Source organism: Gossypium raimondii, chromosome 10, assembly GCF_025698545.1.
Source record: "Gossypium raimondii isolate GPD5lz chromosome 10, ASM2569854v1, whole genome shotgun sequence".
In the NCBI taxonomy this organism is placed as follows: domain Eukaryota; kingdom Viridiplantae; phylum Streptophyta; class Magnoliopsida; order Malvales; family Malvaceae; genus Gossypium; species Gossypium raimondii.
This window is the reverse complement of record NC_068574.1, coordinates 9,750,881-9,771,712: the sequence shown is the minus strand read 5'-3', so window position 1 is coordinate 9,771,712 and position 20,832 is coordinate 9,750,881. Positions and strand designations below refer to the sequence as shown.

Sequence of the window (20,832 nt, the reverse complement as noted above, 5' to 3'; positions counted from 1 at the left end):
AGGAGAGTATATAGGGGTTGAAGATGGAGGACTGAGAACTTCAAGAATGGAGGCAATTGCATGTTTGGTTTGGCTCATCTGCCACCACAAACCATTGTTATAACTAAATTTTATTTCTATGGTTGCAGTTTGCATGGTTTCAAATTGAGAATTAGGTAAAACATCTACTTCAATCCTCAACTCTAAAACTGAGTGGGTGTAATCAAATCTTTGACTTCTCTTCGATTGCTCATTTATCCAATCTTGTTTTGTTTGCGGATAATGCCGATTCCGAAAGGTACTTGGTCCAAAAGCATTTAAATTTTGAGAAATTATCCATTGATGGCTTTTTAGATTCCTCTTCCAAATCACTTCAAATACATTGAAACAAACTTTTGGGAATGATTATTGTACCCAAGTGCAGCCAATGCTATTGTTTAGGAAATACTTCAGTTTGCTGCTTCTATATTTAAAAAGTTTCTTATAACCAAGTGTTTTCAATAATAAATGAGAAATTTCAAGAGGACGATGGATTCAGGAGAAATAATTCTTTACAAGACAAAAGATTAGTTTTTAAAAAATATTCTGATAAACTCAATCTAAGATTTGAGGGTTGAATGTTTAGAGCATTATTTTTATAACTAAAATTGAAATAAAAATATCTTTTTATTACTAAATTAAAATAGATGAACCGAAACAACAGCCTTCAATGTAAGCGGTCATTTCCCCCAACAAAAAGTCACTTCAGCGGAAAGTGAAACAAAAAGGAAAGGCCCCTGAAAGTGCATTTCTTTTAGAGGCAACCATTAAAAAAAAACCCAATGACCCTTCAAAAAAATGGGGTTCTTTTTTTTATCTAAAACCCCAGAAAGAGCATATATATATAACTTGATTTAATTTAATTTAATTTTATAAAACATATAATTAACAAAATTAACATCCTATTCGAAACCCAAAATCCTTGATAATATTATATTACGTTGTTCAAGGAAATTTTAAACAAGACATGAGAAAATAATTGATACAAAATAATCACCATACCAACTTGTTAATTCCTACACATGAAAATACACTTTCAACATATGGATTACAAAGCTTAATTTAACAACGTAAAATAAATATATAGCTTGAAAAGATGACAAACATTAATTTAAATTATGTTATAGAAAAATTAATAAGCTCCGATGGATTATGTTAGAGAAAAATTAGTTACATTAATTTGTTACATTAATAGCTTGAAAAACAATAATTAGTTTCGTTGTCTTTGAGTCGACGCATTCCAATCTTGTTTCGTTGTCTTTCAAATGTTGAAGTTGGCAATGCCTTGGTAAAAAGATCTGCTAAATTATCACTAGAACGAATTTGTTAAACTTCTATGTCACCTTTCTTCTCAAGATCATGAGTGAAGAATAATTTTGGTAAAATATGTTTCGTTCTATCACCTTTGATATAACCACCCTTTAATTGAGCTATACATGTTGCATTATCTTCGTATAAGATAGTTGGCATATTTTCCTGTAGAGGCAAATTATATATCTTCTGGATATGTTGGGTTAATAACCTTAGCCAAACACACTCTCGGTTTGCCTTATGCATTGCAATTACTTCAGCATGATTTGAAAAAGTAGCAGCTAATGTCTACTTTGTCGAACGACATGATATGGCAGTACCTCCACATGTAAATAAATATCTTGCTTGAGATCAACCTTAATGTGGATCCTATAAATATCCAGTATCAACATAACCAACTAATATGGATTTTGAATCATTTGAATAAAATAACCCCATATCAATGGTCCTTTTGAGATATCTAAATACATGTTTAATTCCATTCTAATATCTACGTGTTGGAGAAGAACTAAATCTTGCTAACAAGTTTATAGTAAAAGCTATATCAGGTTTTGTAATGGCCCAAATTCAAGGCTATCGGAATAGTGGTTTCGTAACCACAAATCCGATTTAAAGAGAAATTTATTTTAATATTTTTACATGAATATTGGTATGATAGGAAAATCGTATGAAAATATTGATAGAAAAATTTTACCGATTTAGTGGTTAGTTAGAAAAAGAAATTATTGAAGAAATTGAGTAAAAATAAGGTATCGAGACCTCAATCTCGTAAAACTGAGTCAAAAATATTTTTAGAAATATTTGTGAAGTGTTAGTAATATGGTTTCGTTAGAAATTTTTAATGTTTGGGTAGTCAATTACGTAAAAAGGACTAAATTGAAAAGGTGTAAAAGTTACTAGAAGGATTAAATAGCTCAATTGTTAAATGAGAAGGGACATAAATTGAAAATAACCCCAAAAGGAGATATTTTGGGCGGCATACGCTGAGAAAAATCAGGAGAATTGAAGAATTAAGGGTAAAATTGGAATATTGCAAAATTTGCTTTAAAAGTTAGGACTAAAGTGGAATTATCTAGATTCCTCTTTATTTTTCTACATTCCCATCAGCCAAAAACGTCCTAAGGGTTTCTTCAAGCTGGTTTTTCATAATTTTTGCCCCAAGTGAGTTAATTCTTGCCTTTTTTTTGTAATTTTTGTGTTTCTAAGACTTTTACAACTAGGTCCTATTACTAAATTCATTAGTTTTTGATTTTATGAATGAATTTGAAAGTTGCTATGAATATGTGCTGGAATTTTATGATGAAATAGCATGAAATTTAAGCTTTAACTTATTTATGAGATGATTTTATTAGGTAATTTCAATAGAAATTTGTTTTGTAGGACCTAATTGTGAAAAAGTTTGGAATTAAAGTCTAGTACTAAAATTCTGATTTCCAAAGCTTATAAAGTGGTTTAAAGTGATGGGATTGTTAATTGAGAAAAATCAGCTCAATTGAGAGGTTAATTGAGTAGGGATGAAATTATCATTTATTGAAAGTTTAGGAAAAATGGTAATTAACATTATACACTAACACAGTTTTGGACAGCAGCAGTACTCTAACTTTGAAAATTCACCAAAAATTGTAGAGATCGAATTAGAGGATGAATAAAATATGAAATTAAAGCTTGTTGAGTCTAGTTTCTCATAAAAGAAATGGTTTAATCAATGGAATTGTAAATCATGAGATATAATAGGTTTTGTGAGACAAGGTCAGAATGAATTCGGGTTCCCCTATTCTGACTTTGGAAAATCATTAAAAATTGTAAAAAAAATTATTATGAGTTATAATTTATATGGTTAGAATTCTTAATGAGTCTATTTTCAGAAGAAACAAATGGAAACATCATCCGAATTCGGTACAATGAGATAATTAATTTTTAGTGAAGAGGGGTCGGAACTGTCAACAAGTGAAATAGGGGAAACTTTAAAGAATAAACTGTACTTATTGGCTAGGATAAAAATTATGAAAATTTTATGGTAAGAAGATATGCGAGTCTAGTTTCAGGAAAAATTAACAGATCTTAATTTGGAGTTCTGTAGCTCAAGATATAAATAATTTAGTTACTATGACTCAGTGAAACAGCTTTTAATGCACTATAAATGATAATGGAATTTTAGAGAATGTTACATATGAACATGAAATGTATTAGATTAATGATTAAATTTATTTATTTAGATCTGAAAAATTCAAATCTGAAGCTAGATCGAGGAAAAGAAAAAGTTCGGGATTAGTAGATTTTTATTTACGAACAAGTATCGAGGTAAGTTCGTGTAACTTGAATTATATTCATAAATGCTTGAAATATTTGTTATTGATGTGAATATGATTTGGATGTTTATTGTATGATAACTGATGAAGTATTGATATTCTTGATGAAAAGAGGAAATAAATCCAGGTTGAATGAAAGGAAAATTCGATGGATCTCTGAAAAGGAATTGACGGTAAAAAGGATCTAGCCCGGACGGGTGATCCTATCCTGATATAGCCCTCCCAAAGAATATGTGGAAAATGGATTTAGCCCGGACGGGTAACCCGAATTAGGGTTTGAATTTAGCCTGGACTGGTAATTCAGATCCAAGCTCATTAGAGTAATTGTCGTTGCAGGGGATTTAGCCTGGACTGGTAATCCCGACAATACTCTATGAGTTTATATTACAGGGGATTTAGCCTGGACTGGTAATCCCGCTGTAAGGATGAGGTTCGCGGGAGTGTGCTCTCTGAAATAGAAATGTGCGCACATGAATATGAATTGACGGATCCGGATTAGTACACTAAAGTGTACCTCTGAAAATCCATCGAAATTCCAAGTAGTTCAACGGGATAAATATGGAAAAATAACAAGGAAATGGAAACCATGGAATTGATGAGCTCATCAATCATGATATATATTATTGATACATGGAAATTATTGAACTAACTTGAATGTTGAGTTTGTGCATGATAGGGGAATAATGTGTTGAATGGATGTATGAATGTTTATTGCATTGTATTAAAAATATTAGGTAAGTATAATTCCTGTTACATGAGCTTACTAAGCACAAAGTGCTTACCCTGTTTCTTTTTCCCCTGTTTTGTAGTGTTAAGAGCTCGGAGGTCGGATTTGGTCGGAGAAGCATCACACTATCAACCTCAAGATCTCGGCACATAAAGAAACTTTATTTTGGAAATCAATGGCATGTATAAGCTAGTAAAGTAGATGTTAATGTGGAATGAATGTATGGTTAGCCATTGGTATGGCTAACAAATTTTGGTTTTGGCATGTGATGAGGTTATCTTATGAATACAAAAAATCTATCTTGAAAATATGTTGAAATGGATTGGTTGTGTTGGCTTGGTCTCGGTTTAAAATTTGCAGGGAGGATTAGATATTTATAAAGGGGTTATATTGAGTTTTTTAAAAAAAACAGTAAAATCTGGTAATACCTCGTATCCTATTCCGGCGACGGATACGGGTAAGGGGTGTTACAGGTTTTGTGTTGTTTGCAAGATACATCAATGCTCCTATGGCACTTAGATATGGTACTTTAGGACCAAGAAACTCTTCATCGTTCTCTCAAGGACGCAATTGATCTTTATTCACATCTAACGATCGTACAACCATCGGGGTACTCAATGGATGTGCTTTATCCATATAAAATTTCTTTAAGATCTTTTTCGTATAAGTTGACTGATGGACATGAATTCCATCTTTTAAATGTTTGATCTGTAGGCCAAGACAAAATTTTGTTTTTTCAAGATCTTTCATCTTAAATTCTTTCTTTAAATAATTTATTTTATTTTGAAGCTCTTCAGGAGTTCCAACAATATTTAGATTATCAGCAAAAATAGCAATTATCACAAAGTTTGATTCAGACCTTTTTATAAAAACACATGGGCAGATTGGATCGTTTTTATAACCTTCTTTTAACAAATATTCACTAAGACAATTGTACGACATACATCAATATTGTTTTAATTCATATAAACTTTTCTTTAATCTGATTGAGCAATTTTTTCGGGAAACTCTATATCCTTTAGGGATTTTAAATCATTCTGGGGTTTTCATATAAATTTCACTATCAAATGTACCATACAAATAGGCTGTAACAATATCCATTAGACGCATGTCAAGTTTTTCATGTACTACCAGACTAATAAAGTATCTAAACGTGATTGCATCCACCACAGGAGAATATGTCTCTTCGTAATCAATGTCGGGCCTTTGTGAAAATTCTTATGCTACAAGTCGTGCTTTATATGTTACGACTTCATTTTTCTCATTTCGTTTTTGCACAAATATCCATTTATATCCTACTGGCTTTACATATTTAGATGTTCAAAAACCTCAGTTTAGAAAGTGAATTTAATTCTGCTTGAATTGTGTTTTTCCATTTTGACCAATCATTTCTATTTTTACATTACTCAATAGATTTAGGCTCAGAATCCTCATTTTCTTTTGCTATTTCAATAGCAACATTTAAGCAAAATTGTTATCAGCAACTATATTTTTTCATTTCTATCTTTTTCTTGAAGTAACATAACTTATTGAGATTTCTTCGTTATCACCATTTTCAGGTACCTGAACCTCTTCTAGGAGTTTTTGATTAGTTATATCTTTGGCCTCTTCTTGGGCTCTTGCCTCCACAATATTATCATCTTGAATAATTGATCATTTTCTTTTTCGAAGATTTTTATCTTTGGAACCGATTGGCCTTCCACGCTTCAGGCGTGGATTAGCACTAACAATTTGCCCTTTGGGGATATCAATTCGTATTGGAGTATTTTCAACTGGTATGTGAGATTTTGTAATTCTCTTTAGGTCAGTAAATGAATTTGGCAGATGATTGGCGATGTTTCGTAATTGTATGATCCTTTGAACTTCTTGTTCACATTGACTTGTGCGAGAATCTAATTGAGATAATGATGATCCATTCCATGTAATTTCTTTTATCAGTTATATTTTCTCTCCCCCTAATGTTGGGAATGTTGTTTCATCAAAATGACAATCAATAAATCGTGCAGTAAATAAATCTCTAGTTAATGCTTCAACATATTTAATCATAGAAGGAGATTCATAACCAATATATATTCTGAAACTCCTTTGAGGACCTATCTTTATACGTTGTGGTGAAAAATTGGAACATATACTACACATCCAAAAATTTTAAGATGGAAAATATTTGGCTCCTAACCAAAAGCCAATTATAATAGGGAGTACTTATTATAACTAGTTGGATTTAAGCGCACAAGTGTTGCTGCATGCAAAATAGCATATCCCCAAGCTGTAACAGGGAGTTTTGTTCTCATAAGCAATGGTCGAGCTATTAGTTGGAGGTGTTTGATAAACGATTCAGCTAAACCATTTTGTGTGTGAACATGATCTACAAGATATTCAACCTTTATCCCAATTGACATATAAAAATTATTAAAAGCTCGGGATGTAAACTCACCAGCATTATCAAGACATGTGACCTCCTACTAGATGCATCTATTAATACCATAAAATATCTGAATGGTTCCCATGGTGGATGAATAGGCCCACATATATCACCTTGAATACGTTCCAAAAATGTGGGAGATTCAATCCCAACTTTAACTGGTGATGGTCTAATAATCAATTTTCCTTAAGAACAAGCAACACAAGATAAATCATTGAATTCAAGACTCTTTTGGTTTTTTAATGGGTGTCCAATTGAATTCTGATGATTCTTCGCATCATAATAGATCTAGGATAGCCTAATCAATCATGACAAATAGTAAAAGCATGTGATTCTACAAACTTTTGGTTTGTAGTAACATGTGACTCAATTGCACTAATATGTGTATAATATAAACCTGATGAAAAAGCAAGTAGCCTTTCCAAAACATATTTCTCTCCACATTCAACATTTGTAATATATAGATATTCAATATTTTTCTCATTTATAGTCTCAATATGATATCCATTAAGACGAATATATTTAAAACTCAATAACTTTCTTTGAGACTTAGTGGAATATAAAACATCATCAATGACAAATTTTGTACCTTTAGGTAATAATATAATAACTCTTCCAGAGCCTTCAATAAGTTTTGAACTACCCGATATTGTATTAACATGGGCATTACTCATTGTCAAATGAGAAAAATAGTTTTTATCTTTGAGTATCGTATGTGTTGTAGCACTATCTGCAAGATACATGTCTGCATTGATTTTGGGTCTATCAAAATTTTGTTGAATGATTTATATTCTTCATCAAACAAATAAAATATAATATAAGAAACATTGCAAATATTTATTAAATATATAAATTATTTTTTATGCAAGAAAATAAAGCATACTTAAAACAACATAAAAATGTCAAAATAACATTAATTTTTCTAATGATTCCCAAAAAAACTGCAACATCTAGGTGAATTATGTTACTAAGGTCATTAAATTTATCACCCTCGTAGGCATGGTCAATTTTAGTATTATAGTGAATATCTTTATCTTTTGCCTCCATTTCATCATTTTGGAATACAAAATTTGTCTCCATATGCTTTTCCTTCAACAATTGCTACATTCACTTTAGGGAATGGTGCAAAACCAGTGAAACGAATTCCATGATTTTTCAACAACTCATTATTTTGTTCAGCCACCAAAAGGCATGAAATTAATTTCAAATACCTTTTAAAACCTTTTTCACAGTATTACTGCTGCAAGAGCACATTAGTTGCATAAAAAGTTGAAAATGTTTTCTCTAACAAATCATCATCAGCTATGTTTTCTCCACATAATTTTAGTTGAGAACTAATTTTGAAAAATTTTAAATTATATTCACTTACAGTCTTAAAATCTTGCAACCGTAAGTACATCCAATCATAACTAACTATAGGAGATATCACCGTTTTTTAATGGTCAAATCGTTATTTCAAATTTCTCCACAACTTAATAGGGTCTTTCACAGTGAAATATTCCACTTTTAATCCTTCATGTAGATAATGGATGAAAATCATTGCTTTTACATGATCTTGATTAGATGCTTCTTTATCTGCTAATATAGTATTTTCTAGACCTTTAGCATCTAGGTAAATTTTAATATCTAACACCCATGACAAATAATTCTTGCCTGATATGTCTAAGACTGCAAATTCAAGTTTAGCAAGATTTGACATTATAATCACGCATATAGTTTAATGGGAGTTATACGAGAAAATTATATAAAGGAAATGACGCAAACTTCACTATGAACTCATAAAAGCTCGTGCTGATAACGTGTTATAGAAAAATTAATAAAACAATAATAATAAGTAAAAAGTGAATGAAAAATACAAGAAAATTTTCACTATTTAATTCACTTACAATGTGCTATTTATAGGCTCCTTTACATTCATTTAGTAAATGTATTACATTCAATGAACTAAGTTTTCTTAATTACTCCATTTAACGATCTCCTGATTATAAATGAAGTAAAGACTTTTATCTCTTTACTTTAATATGTTTAAAGGAGATATATACATCCATTTAATGTTGTTACAACAAATTATAACAAATTATAAAAATAAAGTAACACGTTTAAATTGTAGTTACATTTTGTTTTCTTGCTAGAGAAAATTTAAGAAAAAGTAACAATTTCACAGAAAAATCTTCCAATGCAGTAAAAACAAAATCTTGAAAAGGATAATTTATCATATCCACTGCTAGTAAAGGTTTTTTTTTTTAGCTCTACAAATGGAATAAAAAAACTGTCATTATCTCTATTCTTATTCTTATTTTTATTTTATTTTTTCAAATATAATATAACATGTTTTTCAACTCTGCTTGTGAAGTTAAAAAACTATACTGACAGCAGATACTAATCCATACATACACACATATATATGATGGGTATCACTCACCTAAGCATCGCTGCTGCGACTCGCTTGAGTGATTCACATGCCTTAAGCAGGTCCAACTCTGAATGGGCGGTTGAAACGAACAGTCTAATCCCGACAGGAAGGGGGCATTTATCGAGAGTTGATCTTTTTGAAGCCATTACAAAAATGGATCCTTGTTTCAAGGCCTGTGAAATGTAAATGTTTTCAATCAGGTATCTATATCCACTTTTCTGTGTTACCTGGACTCGAGAATGTCAGTCACATTTCAATATATGTCTGAATTATATGTCGTCTGAACTTTTTTATTTTCCGTGAAATATCTATAACTGAGACATTTGAATAGGAATATGAAAATATGACCCTCCATAGATCTTCCAAGTGTATGAAAAAATTTGAACATATTGACGTAGGAAACATACCCATATCCGCACTCACAATCGAGTCAAGTAGCATAGACTAGTATTACTTGAATTCAGATGTGTTAGATACAAGTATGTTCCCGATACAGGAATATTGAATTTTTCCTATGTGCTTAGGTCTTTGGAAAGTCAAGTCATCTACATATCTAGAAATATGTCAGACAGGCATTTCAAGAAAATGAAGAGTTAAAGCAACAATGTCTTTAAGTTGTATAAAGATTTAGAAAATCATATATGCATACTCGTACAAATATCAAATATTTCAAGAAAAATAAAGATTCAGAATAATATAACTCGCCGCTACTAATAAGAAGGAAACATGAGAATGGTGCACTTACACGATCAGCAATGTCTTCGAGGAGCTGAAGGTCACTTTTCACTGAACCAGTTGATTTTTCAAGCACAAGGAAAACAATCGGTGATTCTGGATTGCTTGCTATTGAAAGCCCCCGGATATCGGAGAGTCCTGTGTTTTCACAACAAGTTCAAAACCGAAGTGATTAGGTCAATTACACAATAACCACCGAACAAAGGATCGCACTACAAAATACAACGTGCTTTGTGATCCAATGTTAGCATATTGCAGAGATTAATAAGAAAAAATATCAATTCCTATCACAAGTTCAGAACCGGAAATGGTTTGGTCACTAATACAATAATCATAAAAAAATTGTCCGCATTTTTATCTACTACGAAACAAGGGCTTGCACTAAAAGATACACCGACGTGCTTTGTGACAAGATGTTAGCATGTTACAGAGGTTAATGACATTTCAGCTTCTATTTAGAACCAAAAAAGGTTTTGTCAATCATAAACATCGTCTGTACTTTTATCTACTATGGACGACTGACCAATGTAACAGACAAGTTGAAACCAGAGGAGAAGAGCATCATCACAGAAACAAAGGAAATCCTTAAAACCATACAAGAAAGAAAATGTTAAGCTCGAAACCAACCTTTCCATAAAATGCCAATGTTTTCCTTCAGCTTTGATGTCAGATCAGGATTTTGCTCTAAGATGTCAATAGCAGTAATTGCAGCACTAGCCAAATATGGGGGTAAAGATGCAGAGAAGACATAGCCAGAACTGCTCAACCGCTGCCACCAATCATAGAATTACCATTAACATTTTACAAGTGTATTAGGAGTCGATCCAGGGTGGTTGGTACCATACGAACATATACAAATAAATAAATAAATAAATATGAACAACATTTGAAAAATACTGATATAAAAGATGGAATATGCAAACACACCGATATACATGTTACAATACCAGAACAAAAATGGTAAATCCACTAGTATAGTCTTGACTATTTTGAGTCTATCTATTAAAAATAATGTTTATGATGAATGAAAATAGGTAGAGCTTCCAATATTCAACAATACTAAAAGGTCATAGACTACATACTTGATGATCAATGACACGAGCACTTCCAGTGCAGAATCCTCCTTCTGTTGCCAATGCATGTCCCATGGCAGCAGTAACAATGTCTATCTTCTCTATCTGCAGTACGTTCAACGGTTAGTGACCAACAAAACCAAAGCAACTATAAAATAGTAACTTAAAAAAAATATAAACACACCGGAACCCCGCAGTATTCAGTGAGACCCCTTCCAGTACGACCAAGTACACCAAATGAGTTGGTCTCATCCAGTAAGACACGGAAGCGATACTTCTCTTTCAACTTGATGATCTTGTCCAAAGGAGCTATTTGACCCGAATTCTACATATTTAACCAACAAAATGTTATTAGATATGGTGAGACTACAATTAGGAAAATCAGTAAGAACCGACCAATACAAGGTATCATCAACTTTGAACCATTGGACCTCACAGTTTTTTGCTCAAAAGGGCTCTCCAACATTTTTTCCAAGTCTCCTCATATGTACCACTATTTTACAAACATGCAGCAGGGTAAAACAAATAGTAAACAATCAACAAATTTCCGTAAAGAATGATTCCCTAAGAAGCCAAAGAATGATAATTGCTTTTTGGCAAATAAGTAATTCTAAGCAATTTCGTTAAGAAAAAATATATACTCTCTGCAGCATCACTATTGCTTTATTATAGCACTCACCCATCCTATTTTGTTCTGATTTTGATTTATTAACAAAAGATGGGCATGGTTTAAATGAGAATGTTGTGATAGATCATAATTATGCAAGGAAGAAGACGTCTGGAATGAATGTACAAAGTCCACTGCATTGACATGCAATGCCACAAGCATGTCGATTTTACAAACTTGCACCAAACAAGTTCTTGTCATACAACTGTATTTATTAGCCAAATCCTACAAACACGGCTATTTATGCACAACATGGGCACGCTAAGGATATAATAGTTGAAATTTGTGAGAACTTGACATGACATACCTGATACACAGATTCAACCACAATGTAGCGCCGTAATTTCTTAGCCCGCTTATTCTGTGCTGTAATTTTCTCAAGGGTTTTTTCCAGAGAATCCATATCATTGTGCTTGAAATAAACAATGGTGCTTCTAGAAAGGTAGAGGCCATTTTGTATTCCCCAATGGACTCCCTCATCCCTGGATAACCAAAAAAAAAAATGTAACTAATAAATAGGATACAAATCTACGCCTTAAATTCTGTAAAATTGAAATATTAAAAGAAAAAGTACACTTTTATGCTAAGGAAGGTGCAATTAAATAAGACAACTCAAAAAACAATTTCGGCCCCTAAACACCTTTCAAAATTCAGCAGCTGACAAAATGCACATAAAGGACAAAAAATCCAATCTTCATATGCTTTCCTCCAAGCATACAAAAATGCATTCTACCTACAGTAAATAATTTTATGATTTTGCTTAACAATTCTAAACCATGCATCACATTAATTAGTTTAGTTTTTAAAATATTGTAAAGGTGGGGCCTCACATATCAGGAGGCCCATTGCAAAATATATTACAATCTGGCCTGTGAATAACATCTACTAGTAAGATGATCTAACTGTGAAATTCGGTAAAAGAAAAAGCCCCACAGAATACAAAAAGCAGGAGGGAATCAAATTTCCATTCTTGGGAATTCCAAGTGCATCATGCAATTAAAAAAATAAGAACAAAAGACAGAGTAAAAACCAAAAATTTCACAAGTTATCTATACCACAGCTTACAATGTCAAACCTAGGATAATAGCCATATATGTATCCATTTAAGGTAATGATATTTTTCACTTACACAACAATTATGTCGCCCTTTTTACAAAAACATGGGATTGCACTGAACAAGGTGGAAAGCCCATAAGAATAGAGGATAGAATCATGTGTTCCCAAAAACTTTGCTATTCTGGACTCACAATCAAGGTGGACATCTGAATAAGAGAATTGTCACAATCTGAATCTTGTTATTATAGAAGATTTAGAAAGAGTCTCCAAAAACACACCATTCAAAACTGTATAGGTATTGATGATTACCAATTGTGCCATAGAATCCACGAGGACCACAAGATCCAACACCATATTTCTCCAACGCAGACGTACATGATTCCTTGTAAACACATTTTATTTCATGGCCAAAAGAAACAAAACCTTGAGAATTTTGTCATTATAACTTTCCCAATTTTTTTAAAACATATGCTTCTCCTTTGCGAAACTATCTTTTAATATTACTTAACAGCCTACATAAACACCTCTTTGATAAGGTAAATGGAAGAAAAGTGTATGTTTCAAGGAAAACTTAGAAAGGATTATAATCAAGCTATCTTGGTATATGGTTTATTTATTTATTTATTCTCTCTTCCTGTCGACCAAATGGTAGAATAAATTAATAATAGCAATGCAATTCTTACAAGTAACTTATCATGCCCTACAAATCCGAGATAATTTGCAGAAGCAAAATTCACAACTTCTTTCCCATTGATTATAGTATGGGGCCCTGCAGCACTGCATAGAGATGAACTAATAAGCTATGCCACTTCAGAAAAAAATCAGCCTTAAGTATTTAAACTACTATAACAAATCATGAGAATTTATCAAAATTTTATAAAATCTATTGTAAAAGCATACATCAGTAAATATAACCTAAGGAATAACTAATAATTACGATTCCAGATGAAAAGAAAAATGGAGAAGAAAATATAAAGGGCTGAAAAAAGGAAGTGTCACACATTTGTTTGGTTGGAAGAAAAAATAAAATAAATATATTTGGTTGAAATGTGTATCTCCCAAATCTTCAAAGCAGACTAAGCATATAAACTCGAACCATATATTTTTTTAAAGAATCCAATAAAATTAATGTAAAAATGACAGTTATACTCACCTTTCTAACACTGGAGGTTCACTCAGCATCTCTTGCGTGATAGGAGGAATAAGGGATTCTGGGACCCATTCATCACAGAGCTCATCTATTTCCTACAAACAACGAAGAGACCTTTCAGAATGTTAGGCTGATGCATCATCATCTAAATAAAATGAATAATAAGTAAAAAGTAAAACACTACAAGGATGAAGAAAGCATATCAATAGTAGAATGGCACAAAGTTAACATCTGACACAAATGCACCATATTTAACTTAACATAAAAGGAAAAAACATATCAATTGTCAAAACTTAAAACACAAAAAGGACTTGATCCAGCATAAGCCGTCAAACACTTAAGAAGAAAGTTTCAAGCTCAAACACAAAGCTCAAAGTTTATATGGCTACCCTTTGTGACAATCCTTGATGACGTGTGTATTCAAACTTGAAACTATTTATTTAATAAAATATAATTTGTGGAAGACTGAAAAGACAATTTGAACAAGTAAAAAGAATTAAACATTACAATGTATCTACATACATGTTAAGTTAGGGGTTTTATTGAGCCAAGCACAACTCGAAATTCAAGTACGGGATTTTGGTTTAAAATTGATTCAGTTTTACTTCTAAAGCTCAAGCTTGTTTCAAGATAAAAATCAACCTGCTCAAACTCACTTAAGTAGGCTTGATTAAGCTTGTTCATCTGGTAAAAAAAAATAAGTGTGATTCCCAAGATCAGCTTCAAACTTAATTATATATGCTCAAGCTCGAGATAAATTGTCAGTGCCAATTAAAATAAAAACATTTGATTAGGCTCTTCAGTCATTCAAGTCAAGCATTAGGATACTCAAATTCAATTAGCTTGATAACTCGAGCTTGAGCTTTACTCAACAATGTCCAAGTCAAATTTGAGTAGTTTACAAATCATACCAAGTAGCTTGCAAGTACAAGTGTCTCATTTAGATCCCTATGTTTAAAGTAGTAAAGAATAGTTTGTTATTGTTGAACCTTCGAGTTACAGCCCTTAATCAAATGAGGTCGAGAAAGGATTTTGGTTAGAAAAAGCGCCGGTGCCTAACAGTTTTCACGGACATATTGGCCCAAATCCTAGGTACAAAATACTTGAGAGAAATATAGCAGTCATGAATTCCAAGAATTATGACCCAAGCCTACATAAACTTGAAGCAATATCTATCCATGGAAACATTAATTAGAAGTAGAATTGCAACAAAACCTTCTTTGTCAATGGCCGCTTAGGAGGTTTGTAACTTTTCTGGGAAAGCAGAAAAAAAATTACCACCAAAAGAAGAACTTCCACAAATAAATGCCCTGTAATAAAAAAAAAAAAGAAATAAAAGATAATGTATACATGTCAAGTATGAATGAGAGAAAAGATCTATGTTGCTTCTGACTTTTTTATTTTTTGAAGCATCCATGTCCGACATGTATCTAGACATGGGTATTGGGAAATGATTCTCAAGGATCCTCCAAATACATAGAACTCTAGGAACAACTAACATTCTTGTGTCAGACACTCATCTGTTCTAATACTCACACGGGAATTCGACATAGAAAAATATAGCATGATGTAAACATGAGTTAAGAGTGTACCGCCTATGTGAACTCCAAACACCACAGCTCGTGCAGAAGGGGCATCCAAAGCAAAAGTGATCCAATTTAAAGTGGCATTAACTAAGTTTAATGCAGCTAATTCCATTGTTGTCAATAAGTCCACTGCACAAATAGAAAGGATTAGATGATGAACTTTGTTTTTTTCTAAAGCAATGAGAAATCCAACATTAATTCATTTATTTGAAATGAATAAATGACTAAAATACAACAATTACTTCCAACATAATTTGAAAGAAGTACCTAAACTAATCAGAATGAACAAAAAAAAAAGTTTATTAATATAAATCAACAACAATATTCCACAGAAACAAAAATGATGCAAAATATTGAAGGAGTAATCAACAATACAGAAAACTTATATATTAAATGTTGAGATACAGAAGAAAAAATCGAGTAATTTTAAAGTTTCAAAGGATTGATCTGCTAATCAGCTTAAAAGTCGAAAAATAAAAATAAAAGAACCTTAGGAGATCACTAAGATTTGATTAAGCAATTCAATATTAGAGAATTGGGCATGTGGAAATTCAACTCAAAATCACTAAAAAATAAAGAACCGACAGAAGTGAAAAGTTAAGTACCTGATGCGAGCTCCGACAATCCTTGATTCAGTTTATAATATTTTATAGGTATTTATATTGGTTTGAGAGTTTGGCTGGCTTTTAATCGACAACAAAGAAGAAGAAACCGACAACTACGACCACGAGGAGGAGATTTAGAATTTTATGACGCACATGACAATAGAACGATATTGAAAGAAAGAAAGGTAGGATACGGCAATCCACGATCACATGACTGTTCTCTTTATAAGTGAAACCGGACCAACCAGTTGGACTGAAAATTCTTATTGTTATGTATTTATTATTTTATTATTTTATCTATTTTATGTATTTACGTGTGTAATTGTTTTTTATGTTTTATATATATCTTTAAATTTATATATTTATAATTGTTATATATTTGTCAGAATTTTCTAATTTATTTAAAAGGAATTTTGAAGTTTTTTAACATTTTATATAGAATTAGAGTCAATTTGATAGAAAGTATAAAATTTAGGGACTAAATTTATTATTGCACCAGTTAAAAATTATCATGTGACCCCCGTTAGGAGATAAGTCAATTAACAGCCGAGTGCCTAAATAAAACAATTTTGAAGCATTAATAACTAAATTGTAATTTTTCAAAATTTAGTGATCAAAACAAAAAGTTATGTTTGAATCAGTGATTATTATGCTTAAAAATACAAAAATTTCCTCATCAATCAAAATTTTCATATGCAACTTGGCAAGTTCGCATGGAGCGTGCAACTCAGTATCTAGCTTAAGGACAAAATATTAATAAACCAAGCAAAGCTACAAACAGGAGAACAGTGTAATTAATATGTTTATCTACATAAGCAATTCTGCACATTAAGCACTAACGACATGACTAAAGAACAGACGAGTGAGCTAGATGATATTCAGATGAAGGCTTGCATCGAAGAGCTTTTAATACATTTGAAATAAAGGACAGAAGGAAAACAGTTTATGATTCATCAAACAATTAAAGAACCTTAATATCATGAGCAGGAAACAGGGTAAACTGCATGGTTGAAAGCTCAGAGATTAAATAGGACAACTAACAGCATGACTTGTTCAAGGAATGGAATGAGGTACAAAAGAGAAATATTTTATAAGGAAATAGATTAAAGGAGAGAGCCATATTTCTATTTGGTTCAAAGAACGGGAATAGAGTAGTAAACTAGTAGTACTATGATTATCATTTCTGTTTGAAAGGAATAAGATCAAGGAATATAAAAATAATTGAAGCTTTCAATTAAGATAATGCCTACTTTAACTATATTGCATCAAGTAGGTTGAAAAAATGACCATATGAGGAATCCAATGTGCTAATCAGAATTAACAGCAGCAGTGAAATCTAAGAGTTTGCATCTGATTACTGGGCATACATACCCGCAGCCAGATCCAGTAGCTTTGGGGGCAGAGGGGGTAGCAGAGTTGGACATGGAAATCACCAATGAAGCCTTTAAAATTATCCTAACATGATGTAAAAGAAAAGGTCGGGAAAAATTATACAAATAGCAGTGTTACTATCATCTTGCTGCTTCTGCAGAATAGCCATTTTATGAACCAAACAAAGAATTACTCTTCAACTTATCAGATCGCAACAGCTACATACAACAAGACAATGTACACAAACCTGCAGAACTCCAACCAAGTACTTTACAAGGGTTTTATAGACACCCGTTGCAGAACCAAGTTGCACTAATATCTCGGACTCCCACAGCAACTAAAGTGCTTATTCCAGTCCTCTCGAAGTCCTCTCTGTTGAAGGAGTGAAAAATCGTAAAACATTCTTTCTTTCACAAACCAACACCTAGAAGAATCAAAGAAAAAAAAAACAACCATCCTTGGATCTTTCTATTATCAATTAGACAAACAGAAACCATAGAATGAGATAAAATATGCATCATAAATGAGTCCTAAGCAAGGTTCCATAAAACCGAGATAATTTTGAGACTATGAAGCATGACAGCAACAGAATGTTGATCAAAGAATACATCTAATGCAACGATTGAAAGATATCTTCGTTGAGGAACCCATAAGCAACATTCTTACAAGATGGAAAACACATTCAATTGAATACACAGATGATGTTGGACTAATTTGCAATTTCTGTACGAAAATTTACTCCCCAAAATGAAAATATTTACCACATATCCGAAGTTCCATTAAGAATAAACTATCATCTAGAATACCAGGAAGACCCGAATTCATTAAAATATATATATGTACATAAATATGAAAAGAATGTAAGATTAATGATTTACTCAATAGTTAAGGTAGAAAATTGAGAAAAAAAGACTTACCCAGAAGTACTTCTGAATTAGATAGCAATATTTTCCAGATATGAAGAAGAAAAAGAGCATGGAAGCAGCTAAACCCTGGGTTTTATTAAACTTCCATTGTTAACCAAACAGAGTTTTGAATATTTGATTATAGTGCTATTAAACTACACTGTGGTCCGAGGGTCACTGAATTATATGTGAAATTCCATTTTAATCTTTAAACTATGAAAAATTACAATTTAGCCATTCAACTATTTGAGATTATATATTTTCTTCACCCGATGACATGGCTTTTCTAATTGGTATATATATCATGTCAATTTGCTTTTAGTTCTAATATATTTAATCCTCAACATTTATACACTATAACAATTTAGTCTTAATTTTAAAATTTTAAAAATTATAAAAAAATTGTTTATATATCATGTCAATTTGCTTTTAATTCTAAAATATTTAACCCTCAACATTTATACACTATGACAACATTGAAAAATAAAATCAAACAGCACTTGTATAAGGTAATAATTATCAAACAATTGGTCAAAGACAATTTTAAATTCCTTAAGCTAACCCAAAACAAAAAAGCAAAAGAAAAAAAATAATTATTCAGAACCAGAATGCATTGAGAAATCAACTAAGACAATAAATGAAGAAGAAATTGGTTATGACATCGTTAGAGAATATATCCAACACATCTTTTTCCAGTCATAAAAGCCATCAACCAATAAGCAAATCAAAATTATGTTAATCTAAGGGTTGTGACTAGAACTTATTCACTTAAAAGATTACAACTCAATTCCCCTTCATGTAAGGCTAGGTAACACAGATGAATATAAATCTATCTTTAACCAAAATCCAAGTATTTTCACCACATGGATATATCAATAATCACACAAAACTTCCCATTAAGCTGATATACAGAGATACCTTGGGTCTATCTAAAACTTCCAATCAAAATCCATTTGCAAATCATACCCAACAGAACACAAACAATCCCAACTAAGTTCATTGATGACCTCCATTCAAAACTATTTTAAAGAAAATATACCCAATCCTTACTGATAAATGCAAGCACCTAGAAGTATTAAAAAGAAAACATATATGCATACAAGAATCATGACAATCTCCACCGTATATGATCATGAAACCCAAATCGACAAAAACCTTTGCAATTAGCAAATCGGTTGAAATTCTCCAATTCGTCAATTACTATCAATATTAACAAGCATCCCAATTAGATTTTTTTTTTAAACTAGAGTACAGATTTTTTGAGAAAACTAAGAAACAGAATGTCACGACTCACAACGAATTAAAAAGACATGTTATTACCATCCAGAAAAACTACCAAATAAACTCTACATGCGTCACAACTCCCACCGGTTCCTAGAACTAAAATCAAGCCAACACAGATGCAGTAAACAATTTACATACGGATGCTTTTTGTTTAGGCAATCAGTATTCTGCTAAGCAAAGATTTAAAAGAAATAGACAATAAAACAAAAGCTATAATATTAAACAGAGGGAAACAAACAATCCAAAAATAAAGAACAACATATAGTAGACGATAAACAAACAAAAAAGAAGAACAATACCGAGATCTATAGATTTGAAAGACGGAACGAAACAGTGATTTCTAAAGCTGAAAACCAAAAACCCTAAGAAAAACCCACTGAAATACAAGTAAAGAAGCATGGATCTGAAACTAAAACAGAGATTGATACCTGAAATGAGTCTCCGATGAAGCAGCGGATTTCGAAAATCACAAAAACCAGAAACGGCAGAAAAAAACTTAGGGTTCTCTCTCACAAAAACTCTCTTCCTATTATAGCGTGTGTGTGCTTTCGCCTGTGGTTACCCAAAGCTAAAAAAGAATGACAGGAAAATTTGAAAAGAGACCGAGAGTGAGAGAGAATCGGCGAAGAAATGGGGAGCTATGGATTGAATAGATATATGAGGTAAGACGCTGGAAGGTGTGGAGGCAGCGGCAGTGACAGCGGTTTGTTAGAAAGAACAATAAAGGACGAAGAGAGAAAGAAAACAAAGAGAGAAGAAAAATAGTAGAATAATTGGGTTTAGTACTAATAAACGCCAATTTCCGAAATTATTTACGGAGATAGTCCTTTCTAAAAATAATAATGGGTAAGGATACAAAATCTAAAAATGCTCTGACATGGATACGACTTCAGGAGTTAATCCAGAAAAATACTTTAGTGTTGGTGCTTTTTAAGTAAAAGCGCATTAATGTGGGAGCGCTTTAGTAAAAAGTGTTGAAGAGAACGTGCTTTTGGCTGTGCTTTCCCCCAATAGTTATCTCCAACGACTGTTTAAAAGCTTAACTGTTGAGCTTCCAACAATCAGAAAAAAATGAGTATAAAATACCCCAACCCATTTTTCACACCAATTTTTATTATTCTTCCAAATTTCTCGCTAAATTTATCAAAAAAGCTCTCAAATTTCTCTAAATTTTTTATTTTTGTCTGAATTAGTGTCATT

At 32.0% G+C, this 20,832-nt stretch overlaps 1 protein-coding gene and 1 long non-coding RNA gene across 5 annotated transcripts; one reads left to right on the top strand and one right to left on the bottom strand.

Annotated features, from left to right (window-relative positions):
* The first annotated feature begins 2,418 nt into the window (after nt 1-2,418).
* On the top strand, nt 2,419-4,886 carry LOC128034140 (uncharacterized). Its single transcript, XR_008190247.1, has 3 exons — nt 2,419-2,490; nt 3,546-3,630; nt 4,448-4,886. It is a non-coding gene; the product is annotated as an uncharacterized LOC128034140 (long non-coding RNA).
* A 4,096-nt stretch (nt 4,887-8,982) lies between these two features.
* Nucleotides 8,983-20,386, bottom strand: LOC105776720 (long chain base biosynthesis protein 1). 4 transcript variants are annotated; one of them, XM_052622115.1, is made up of 15 exons: nt 20,061-20,386; nt 17,691-17,867; nt 17,444-17,527; nt 15,474-15,596; nt 15,097-15,191; nt 13,885-13,976; nt 13,415-13,508; nt 13,041-13,113; nt 12,805-12,937; nt 11,983-12,157; nt 11,193-11,333; nt 11,018-11,113; nt 10,563-10,704; nt 9,946-10,073; nt 8,983-9,373 (listed from the first exon to the last, which is right to left on the bottom strand). In XM_052622115.1, exons 4-15 carry the CDS (start codon nt 15,577-15,579, stop codon nt 9,206-9,208), a joined length of 1,443 nt encoding a protein of 480 aa, XP_052478075.1. In that variant the 5' UTR covers nt 15,580-15,596; nt 17,444-17,527; nt 17,691-17,867; nt 20,061-20,386; the 3' UTR covers nt 8,983-9,205. The 4 variants fall into 4 exon arrangements, with proteins under 4 accessions (XP_052478075.1, XP_012455034.1, XP_012455033.1 ...); XM_012599580.2 differs by having other exon boundaries at nt 17,691-17,815; XM_012599579.2 differs by lacking the exon at nt 17,444-17,527 and having other exon boundaries at nt 17,691-17,815.
* Nucleotides 20,387-20,832: the final 446 nt, after the last annotated feature.

Coding starts and splice junctions, on each gene's coding strand:
- LOC105776720 (XM_052622115.1), bottom strand. CDS start 15,579: ATGGAATTAGCTGCATTAAACTTAGTTAATGCCACTTTAAATTGGATC. Junction 13,977..15,096: donor AGCGGCCATTGACAAAGAAG/GTTTTGTTGCAA, acceptor CGTTGTTTGTAG/GAAATAGATGAGCTCTGTGA. Junction 13,114..13,414: donor TAGGGCATGATAAGTTACTT/GTAAGAATTGCA, acceptor TGTGTTTACAAG/GAATCATGTACGTCTGCGTT.